At 53.3% G+C, this 10,595-nt stretch overlaps 1 protein-coding gene across 1 annotated transcript; it reads left to right on the top strand.

Annotated features, from left to right (window-relative positions):
- The first annotated feature begins 67 nt into the window (after positions 1–67).
- On the top strand, positions 68–4,442 carry Trim65 (tripartite motif containing 65). Its single transcript, XM_010618716.3, has 6 exons — positions 68–164; positions 981–1,135; positions 1,391–1,624; positions 1,703–1,883; positions 2,010–2,075; positions 2,785–4,442. The coding sequence occupies exons 1-6, from the start codon at positions 68–70 to the stop codon at positions 3,357–3,359; spliced, it is 1,308 nt and encodes a 435-aa protein (XP_010617018.1). The 3' UTR covers positions 3,360–4,442.
- Positions 4,443–10,595: the final 6,153 nt, after the last annotated feature.

Below are 10,595 nucleotides of genomic sequence, written 5' to 3'. Positions count from 1 at the left end.
CGGCTGGGGTGACCGGCCCGCCGGGGTACAGGGTCGCAGGAGCTGCCCGGGACTGCCCTCCGGGGGAATGCGAAGCCCGGGCACCCGCGGTGGGGCGGGGAGCGTGTGGGTAAAGAAGCCACCTGTGATCTCTGGCCTGAGGGACTTGGAGACCCACGTAAGGAGTCAGTGTCCCGGGAAAACCCGAATACTTTACAACACGGCGGTAAATAAAGCGTGTGGCTCTGTGATAAAGACAACAGGGTGACTGCGTGGGTAAAGGAACGGGTGACAGGGAAGGATCTGAGGAAGTGGCCAGGCGGTAGATGGGCCCTCGAACGAACAGAAAGGAAAGGACAGGCCAGCTGGGGGCAGACAGGTGAAGATCCTGAGCATAGCCCTTCAGTCAGCCAACCAGGAAGGGCCTGTGGGCCCCTGAGGAGCTGGCTCTTCCTCCTAGATGCACAGGGAGCCTCTGCAGGCTTGGGCAGGACAGTAAGCAAGCAGACCTCTGTTTGTAAGGAAGGAGACAGGAGGAGTCAACTTCTCTGAGCCCGCTTCCTCCTGGTAGTGAAGGTCGGCGTGGTCCCCAATTCAGCGGTGATGGGAGGAGTAGAAGCGAGTAGGAGACCAAGTCCTTAGGTGGCCAGGGAGCAGGACTCCCAGCATCAGCACGGTCTGCCTCCTCACGAGAACACAAGGTTTGGATCCTCAGGAGACTTGGGGCACAACCAGACACGGCCCCCTGCTTTCCCTTTGCCTGCTGGCCAGAAGCTCTGGCACCCTGGATCGTCCCTCCTTCCCCACAGGGTGGCCTGAGCCAGCATTCTTCCTCTTGCCTGTTGACTGGGGGGTAGATTGGAGGAGAAGTTATGGCCCAGCTTGCTTAGCCGACAGAAGGCAGAAGTAAGCCTGCAAGCTGGATCTTTAGTTCCGTGGAACTCCTGCCTAGTTCTGGGTTTGTGCGGAGGCTGGTGGCCCAGTGTTGCTGGTGGTCTGAGGGCACCTCGCAGCCAATCCTGCCCTCTTTTGTTGCTCGACCCCTGGGCGGGCACTGCAGGCACAGCTGAGAGCCAAGCTGGAGGTCAGCCAGCAGCAGGCCACCCAGGCTCACGCCCAACTCCAAGAGCTACAGCAGCAGAAGAACCAGATCCAGGTACAGGGCCTGTCGGTGACTGCATCCTCACATTCATCCTGAGGGTGGCTACCCACTGGCCCCAGGACACAGGCAGTAGGTGTAAGCTACTACCTTGAAAATGCTTCCTGGCAGCAGAAAGTGAGGGGCCCAACAGGAAGCCCAGCCCCAGAGGGAGGAGGTTCCAAGAACCCCGGGTCCCTGCATCCCACCCCTTGGCCCTGGCCTGCCTTGGCGTGGTGCCTGGCCACCCTGAGACTCTTCTGTGCCACGCAGTTTTCTGCCTGCAACCTGGCCTCAGTGGTCTCGGGCAAATTCAGCCGCCTGCTGCAGGCCCTGGAGTTGCGTCGGATCTCAGCACAAAGGGACATCGAGGCAGCCCAGACACAAGCACTGGCACCAGCCCTGGATGAGGAGCAGCAGCTGCAGGGCCACCTGGAGGCCCTGGCTCAATATGGCCAGAGGGTCCAGGACCTCCTGGAGCAGGTGGATGACCAGACCTTCCTCCAGGTACCAAGCCTCTGAGTATGGGCTGGGGCCTGGCCTGCCCTTGTGCGCCAGCTCACTGCCTCTGTCCCCGGAGCTCAGGAATTGCAGCAGCTCTCTGAGCCTCCGGAACCCTTTGGCCCACTGACCCCCCTGCAGTGGAACGAAGACCAACAGCTGGGCAACCTGAAGAAATTGCTGAGCCTGCTGTGTGGCCTCCTCCTGGAAGAGGGGGCCCCTGCCACGGTGCCAGCCAGAGCTCCTGACTTGGTCCCCCTGATTAGTAAGGCTGACTTCAAGCCTTTCCTTACCCTTTTGGGCCTGGCTGTCCTCCCCTAGGGAAAAGAGGGGGCAGGACTCATCGTGCTCCCCTCCCCATCTGCTGCCCTAACCCTGTCTTGTCCCCTAGAGGCCCCAGATCCTGAGGCACAGGTCCTGAGTGTGGTGTGTCCACTGAGGAAGAAGCTCTGGCAGAGTAAGGAGGCCCAGTGCTTGTGGGGTACATGCTGTGTCTGTCCTGTCCAGGACTTCTGTTCTATGGCTCCTTCTGTACACACTGGGAGCAGGACATCCTGGTCCACGTCTGCCCTGATTTGGGGGGGTACTGGGAATCGAACTCAGGTCCTTGCACTTGCAAGGCAGGCGCTGGAACCACTGAGCTAAACCGCTGAGCTAAATCCCCAGCCCCAGCCAGCATAGATTTAAACTACAGGTTCCACAGCTGGATGTGGGGGCACACACCTGTAATCCCAGCACTCTGAGAAGCTGAGGCAGGAGTTCAGCCTGGGCAACTTAGCAACTTAGTGAGACCCAGTCTTGAATTAAAAAATAAACAAGGACTGGTGATGTAGCTCAGTGCAAAGGCCTTGGGTTCAGGCTACAAAAGGAAAAAAAAAAAAAAGTTGACCTGAGAGCTGAGAGCTGAGAGCCGCCGTTTTTATCCTTCCACTGAATAATTGAGTACCGAGTTAGTTTCTCGCTCTGGGCCTTGATTTTCTCCTCTGTCAAACGAAGATTCCACCTGAGTCGCAGGAGGAGTGAACAAGGTGGTGACATCTGGCGTTCACCTGCAGTGTGCCCAGCCCATGCTCTGTGGTCAATTTGTGGAGCTGCCGTTGCTCTCTGCCTTCTGTGCACAGCGTGGCCCCTCTGCCTACTTCCGTCTGTCTGTCTCTCCCCAATAGATTATCGAAATCTGACCTTTGATCCTGACAGTGCCAACCACCACTTCAGCCTGTCCTGCCAGGGCCAGCGGGTGATGCACTGTCACCGTTCTCAGGGCCCCGCCCGGCCGGGCAGCTTCGAGCTGTGGCAGGTGCAGTGTGCCCAGAGCTTCCAGGCAGGGCACCACTACTGGGAGGTGCGGGCCTCTGACCACTCTGTGACCCTGGGCGTCGCCTACCCGGAACTGGTGCGGCAGAAGCTGGGAACCAACACAGACAACATTGGCCGGGGGTCCTGCTCCTGGGGCCTCTGCATCCAGGAGGACAGTGTCGTGGCCTGGCACGATGGGGACTCCCGGCGCCTCCCCGGAGTGTCTGCACGGCTCCTGGGCGTTGATTTGGACCTAGCCTGTGGCTGCCTTACCTTCTACAGCCTGGAGCCGCAGGTCCAGCTCCTGTACACCTTCCATGCCCTCTTCACCCGGCCCCTCTACCCGGTCTTCTGGCTCCTGGAGGGGAGGACCCTCACCCTGTGCCATCAGTCTGGGGCCAAGCTCCCTCCAGTGCAGCAGGAAGCGGCCTCAGCGCTCCACTGAGGAAGGCATGGGGTGGTGCTCTGGGCTGGGGACCGGTGCCACTGAGTGTGCCCAAGAGCTGGCCTGGGGATGTAGTGATTCCAAGAGAAATATTCTAATGACTGTCCAAGGGACCCAGTGGCACAGTTCTCAAAGGAGTGGGCCCTCTTTTGTGTTTGTGTTGTTTTTTTTTGTTATTGTGTACCAGGAACTGAACCCAGGGCCTTTGGCCTTTGCACTGACCTGTATCCCAGCTTTTTTTTTTTTTTTGAGACAGTCTAAGTGTCTGTTGCCGGGCAAACTTAACAATCCTCTCGCCTCAGCCTCCCACAGTGTTGGGATTACAGGTTTATGCCACCACTCAGCTGGCCTCTCTGTTTTTACACTTTAAATATGTGCAGTTTATCTTCCACCAGATATCTCAATAAAACTGTAGAAAAATGAAGTGAACTAAAATAAAGTGGAGTTAGAAATGGTGGTCCCAGATTCAGCATTCATTCTCTCCCACTCATCTGAAGCCTTTCAGTAACCACTTCCTGTGGCTCCCTACTCCCCCAGCTCCCACAGACACTGAAGGCCCCCAGTCTGTTTGGAGACATGGAGCAGCTGTGAGGGGCGTGTCCAGGAGACCACCCCAGCTCCTGTGGACGCCAAAAGGGTCTCAGGCAGCAAATAAGGAAGGGACAGGCATGGGCTTGGTTGGGTAGACACTGTCCTTGAGTCTGGGATCGGGGCTGGACAAGGCCTGGAACTGCAGCTCAAGTGTCCCTAGGCAGGGCCTGTCGTTGGCATGTGGCCCTGCTGGGCTGTGCTGTCCTCTCTTGACAGGCAGCAGGCAGCCTGCACACCGGAGTTCACTTTTCCAGTCCCTTTGCAGGGGACAGCGAACTGAAAGAGTCCCAGGTCTCATGTAGCCTGGGCTGTTGTGTGTGACAAAATAACATACTGACCCTCATTTACCTCCCCTGATAACATGCAGAGACCGAAATCAATGTGTGAGGAGATGAACCTCGAGTGATTCCAACAGAAGTATTCTAATGACTGACAAATTTATTTACCTGTCATTAGACATTTAAGATATTGTTATGGGCCAGGAATTTAGCTCAGTGATTCTGCCACCTGCCTCACAAGCACAAGGTCTGGAGTTCGATCCCTAGTACCAAAAAAAAAAAAGATTTTTGGCTACCCAGGCATGTTGGCACACACCTGTAATCCTAGCACTCCAGAGGCTGAGGCATGAGGAACTATGTAGCAAGACTGCCTCAAAAAGCCCGGTGTGGTGGCATACACCTGTAATCCCAGCACTTGGGAGGCTGAGGCAGGAGGATCACTGTGAGTTTGAGACCAACCTGGGCTACATAGTGAGATCCAGGTCAGTCTCAACTACATAGTGAGACCTAAAAAAAAAAAAAAAAAAAAAAAAAAAAAAAGCCTCAGAAGAACCAAAACATTATTTTTTTATTATAAAATATAGCCAGGATGAATATTTTGGGGCAGGAAGCCTTGGACATATTTTAGTTATGTACTTAGGCTAAACCCCTAAAGTGAAATTGTCAGAAAACTGAACATTTGAAAAAATTGTTTTATTTTGTTTCTTTTTGTGGTACTGTGAATTGAACCCAGGGCCTTTGCATTGAGCTACATCCACAGGCACCCCCCCCCCCTTTTTCAAATTTGAGCAGGGTTTCACTAAATTGCCCGGGCTGGACTTGAACTTGTACTTCTCTAGACTTAGCCTTCCAGAGTGCTGGGATTACAGGCGTGCAGCATCCTGCCCAGCTACCGCTGCCATTTTAATGGTTACAGAGAGCAGCGCCTTTTCACGCATCTCCCAGAAATCTGCAGGTCCCTCTGCCCGCTCTGATGGCCGCTCCATCTCCTGTAGTGCAGTTGAACCAGTATTAGAGGGGGGAAAAGCGTGAATTCAGGGTGTGGCACACAGGGACTTGTGAGTGGGTATTTCTGGCTTCTCTGTCCTGTCCCCTGGAGCTCCTTCCTTCCTGTTATCTGGGCTTCAGGCTGCACAGCAGGGGAATGGATGTCTGAGATAGGACCAGAGGTTTAAAAGACAGGGCCAAATGGGTCAGAAGGGCTGGAGGGAGTTGGACCGGAAGCCAGGCAGACGAGGGGTAGAGGGGACAAGGGTCTGCTCTTTCGCAGGCAGGGAGAGAGCAGAGTGGGAACTGGGAAGTATGCTGTGGTGGCCTCAGACTGGCCAGCACTTGAGATTCTGAGAGCAAGGTCCCCACCCTACTCCCAGGGCCCAGCCCAACCCTCAACCAGGGGTGGAACCGGAACAGAGACCCTAGAGACACTCGGCAGCCCTTAGGAAGTGCCAGAGCACTGACTTCCCAGACCCGAAGCCAGCCGGGCATGGTGGTACACGGCTGTACTTCCCCTCTCTGGGAAGCTGAAGCAGGAGGATCACTACTCGGCTGCTCAGTGGAAATGCCCCGGGTTTGATCCCCAGTACTGGGGGAAAAAAAAATCAGTGAAGGAAAGAGGGCCTGTGTGGTGGATTAACTAATGGTCAACTTGGAACACCCACCTGAACCAAGTCAGTGTGGTTCTGGGAATGGAAGACCCACCTGAGGATTACTGCCAATGGCATACGGGGAGAACTGAGGGGAAGATCAAATGCCATTGATTTTCCTAGAGCAGTGAGTGGTTTTCCTAGGATCTTGACTGTGAGTGTCCCTTCCTGGCTCCAGTGCAGATCCCTCAGCCTGGTGGCCCAGGTCCTTCACCCCACCAGCACAGACATCTTAGCTTCCACCACTGGCCTCTGAGCCTTCCAGGAGCAGATCCTCAGTATGGACAAGGGCTCTAGGCCTCTGGCTGGACTTGAATGAGGCATTGCCATGGGATCCAGGGCCTCAGCTGGATTCTTTGGGTCTCTAGCACGTGGACAGATCTCTCAAACTCCCTGCATTTGACTTTTGGGGTGAATATTATAAAATAATCCTGCGGCCGGGGATTTGGCCATGCAGAACAGGAGCCAGAAGCAAGTGGATCCCGGATCTACTGTTTTTGTTATACCTGTTTTTGTTATACCCTCATGAAATTGTTTACTCTTTAACCTAATGTATTAATTTGATATAAATACAAACTTTTTTTAAAAAAATTAGGGATTGAATCCAGGGCTTTCACACTGAGCTACATCTCCAGATTATTATTTTTTGTTTGTTTTTTGGTACCGGTAATCAAACTTGGGCCCTTGCACTTGCCAGGCAGGCAGTGAAACCACTGAGCTAAATCCCCAGCCCTGTTTGTTTTGAGTCAGGCTTTCATAAGTCGCTAAGTTCCCCAGACTGGGCTGGAGCTTGCAATCCTCCTGCCTCAGCCTCCTGCCTGCTGGGATCACAGGAGGTCATCACCACACTACACCAGGTTTGTTTTGTTTTGTTTCTTTTTGACACCGGTATGAAAAGGTTCCTGCAGAGCTCAAAAGTTGCCTTTGTCCCTAACAGCCCCTTCATTTTGCAAAGATTGCAGACACTGGGCAACAACTGTGAAATGATAATGGAAACAAGCTATCAAGATACCACCATCCTCCAGGGCACAGTGGTTCACATCTGTAGAGCCAGCTACGTGGGTGACAGAGGCAAGAGAATCACTTGAGCCCTTGAGTTCCAGACCGGCCTGGGCAACAGAGACCCCACCTCAAGAAAGGAAGGAAGAGCTGAGTCTGGTGGTGCACACCTGTTCAAGGCCAGCCTGAATGCATAGCAAGACTGTCTGAAAAAGCCAAAAAGAAAGCCAGGCATGGTGGCACACAGGTGTAATCCCAGCACTCAAGAGGCTGAGGCAGGAGGATTGCCACGAGTTCGACTACATAGTCTAAGGCCAGCCTGGACTACATAGTGAGACTCTGTCTCAAACAAACAAAAAGAAAGAAAGAAAAAGAAGAGGAGCGGGGAAATGCCAGCACTCTGACAAGATATTTGCATGCTTTCCTCCTGGAGCAGCAGATCTTCCTGAGCAGAATGTCAGCAGGATACATCTCTAGCTACCCTCAACCCGAGAACACCCCTTCAGAGCCAGGTGGAGCACGATGGTGTCAGCGAACCCAGGTACCTTGCTGCCAAGCTACTGAGCAGGGTGGTGCTGATCCTTGGGTCTCCTGATCCTTCTTGGATCTTGGCAAACAAGCAACGGCTGTGACCAGGGCTCCTGCGGAAACAAACCCACGTATGGAACTCATTATCCATCTTCCTGCCAAGCTGGGTGCGCCCAGGCCACTCCCACTGCTATTCCTTCTGTCCGGAAGATCTTTTCCTGCACCATCCCACCACCCAAAGTCCTAGCCGCCTGCCCAGGACAGCCCAGCTCAAATGTCACTCCCATAATCCCCAGCTTTCCCCAGGATTCCCAGGTTGTACCTCTGGGCACTTGTTCCCAAGGGAGGGCCAAGTGACTGGAATGTGTGTGTCCTCACAGAACTCATATATTAAGTTAATTTATTCTCTCCCCCAGCCACTTTCTTTCTCATTTGGCAGTACTGGGGATTGAACCCAGGACCTTCACACTGAGCTACACTCCCAGCCCTTTATTTTTAATTTTGAAACAGGGCCTCATTGAGTCACCAAGTTGCTCAGGCTGGGCTCAAACTTTCAGTCCTGCCGCAGCCTCCCAAAGTGGTGAGACATATGTTCGAATCTTAACCCCCCAAGGGTTAAGGGAATGGGGCCATCCAGAGATGACAAGATCATGAGATTGGTGACCTTAAAAGGGGCCCCAAAGAGCTCCCTGGCCCTCCCTCTGCCACGTAAGGACATGATGAGAGATGGCCAGTTGGCACAGCTAGAGAGCCCTGACCAATGCACGCTGCTCCCCTGGTCTCAGACTTCCACCCTGCACAAAGAAATGTCTTGTTTACGAGCCACCCAGGCTCTGTTCTCTGTCACAGTGGCCATGACTACGGCAGGGTTATCCTGTACAGGCCAACATAGACAGTACACTGCCTCCCAAGCTGCTCCCTTAGCCCATCAACAAAGCCTCTATGGACGGACAGACAGACAAATAGGTGGATGGACAGCTGAGCTCAGGGGAGGGGCAGCAGGAGGCATAGACAGGAGCCTGTGAAGGGTATGAAGGGCAGAGCCTTGATGTCTACCCAGGAAGGTGAGGGCTGGTGGGCAATTCCCTGCCTTTCTGTGAGATTCCTGTCAATGAGGGAAACCTGGCAAGGACCAGGCCTTCCGTCCTTGTGCTTCAGCTGAGGTCCTCAGCTGAGAGATTCGGCCCTCGGGGACACTGGATGATATCAGAAACAGTTCTGATTGTTGGACCGGGTGGCACTCCTAGCACCAAGTGGAGAGGGCCCAGGGGTGCTGCTCACCATCCTATATCTCCCAAGACAGCCCCACAACAAAGGATCCCGGGATACCTGAAAACCATTAGAGTGTAAACTTTATTTATTCATTCATTCATTTACCTGCCATACTGGGGATTGAATCCAGGGGCACTCTACCACTAGCTGCATCCAAGGCTTTATATTTCGAGACAGTCTTGCCAAATTACCCAGGCTAGGCTTGAACTTGGGATCCCCCTGCCTAAGCCTCCCAGAGTGCTGCAATTACAGTTGTGCACCACCACACCCGAATGAACTGTAGATTTTCAATGCTCAAATCATATGGTATGTGAACCAATATTCATTAAGCCTCTTAAAAAAAAAAAAAAAAAAAAAAAAGACCTTCAGGGCTGAGGATACAATTCAGTGGTAACCCAAGTTGGATCCCCAGTGCCTAGCAAGTGTGAGGCCACGGGCCCTGAGTTCTGTCAGCCACAGTGGTGCACAACTATAATCTCGGTACTCTGGGAGACTGAGGCACAAGCATTACTAAGAGTTCAAGGTCAGCCTGAACTACCTATCAAGATGCTGTCTCAAATAAAAGTCTGGGGATGAATGTGGCTCAGGGCAGAGGCACTGGGTTCCATTTCTAGTACCACTCACGTGTCACATATACAACTCCCACCCTCATGCACAGAAGAAATCTAAGGCTAGGAGTGGAACTCAGTAGTAGTTGACATGTTCAGTATTCACAAGGCCCTGAGTTCAATCCCCAGCACACACACAAAAAGGAAGTTTGACACAGAGAGGAGAGCATGTGACAACAGGCAGATCGTGGAGTGGTACTTCTACATGCCAAGGACTACCAAGAGTTGCCAGCCACCACCGGAAGCTGAGGGGCAGGCCTGGGACAGATTCTCCTTCACTGACTCCGGAAGGAAGGAAACACTTCTGACACCTTGATTTCAGATCGGGCTTCCTGTACAGTGAGAATATTATTATTATTTAATTTTGCAGTACTGGGAATGGAACACAGGGCCTCGCACATGCCGGACCAGTGTTCTGCTGGGCTACATCCTCGGTCGAGACATCTGTTAGTTCTAAGCCACTCAACTTTAATATTCTTAAGCCACCTGGTTTGTGATACGTCTCGGGCCATTCTATATAATTCTGAGGAAAAATCATTTCATAATTAAATTATGATTAGTGCTGAGGCTGAGGGTCTCCTTGCCCAGGTATGGCATGAGGAAACATAGCTCTGTGTACCTTTGGTCACAGGTTGAGGCCTCAATGGTTCCAATGATGCTGTGGGCAAGATTACATCAGCTGAAGGCATCCTGGTTCTTTGGCAATTGAGTAGTAATAAGAAATAGGTTTTGCCTGGGGGAAGGACAAATTCCTTATTGCTCTGCTAGCTCCCCGCACCTACTATTGTAAGAGTGCTTTGCCCGTCTCACCGTCCTCACCAACACAGGGTCACTGCCACCCTGAGTCACCCGTGCTCCTTCCGATTACTGCACGCACCCAGGAAGTCGTAGCCAGCTCGCAGTGTCTTTGTCTTCGCCCACTCTGGCCCTCACCTCCCAGACCCCCGTGTACTTTGAAACTGTGTCCCTTCGTCTTTCTTTGGCCCTCACTGCACCCCCTTCTATGCAGATCAAAGGACTTTTTGGCCTCTGATAGCGACAGGCACTAATGTCCCCTTCCTGTGGCAGATCCTGATGTGGTCAGACCTGGGGCCCTCCTGGTTCAGGCCTTCTTCTGCCCCGCACCCCCCTCTGCAACCTGTGCCTCCCTGGCCCAGGGCCTCCCCTGTCCCTATGAGGTGAACTATGAAAGGACCCGGCCAGCGCTTCACCTCTGAGTTGTCTCCAGCCTGTGCCTCATCCTGAGGTGGCCATGCCATGCTGTCTGTCCCCACACATCTCCCCCATCACCTGCTCACCCTAGGCAGCAGAGGGCCA

This window comes from Fukomys damarensis, unplaced genomic scaffold, assembly GCF_012274545.1.
Source record: "Fukomys damarensis isolate Sample0158 unplaced genomic scaffold, DMR_v1.0_HiC HiC_scaffold_23, whole genome shotgun sequence".
Lineage (NCBI taxonomy): Eukaryota > Metazoa > Chordata > Mammalia > Rodentia > Bathyergidae > Fukomys > Fukomys damarensis.
Note: the sequence above shows the minus strand (reverse complement) of the source record. Positions and strands in the feature narration are given on the sequence as shown.

Excerpts from the sequence above, each read along its gene's own strand:
- Trim65 (XM_010618716.3), top strand. The coding sequence starts at position 68 with ATGCGAAGCCCGGGCACCCGCGGTGGGGCGGGGAGCGTGTGGGTAAAG. Across the intron at positions 165-980 it reads CTTGGAGACCCACGTAAGGA|GGCACCTCGCAGCCAATCCT; the intron begins GTCAGTGTCCCG and ends TGGTGGTCTGAG. Across the intron at positions 1,884-2,009 it reads TGACTTGGTCCCCCTGATTA|AGGCCCCAGATCCTGAGGCA; the intron begins GTAAGGCTGACT and ends CTTGTCCCCTAG.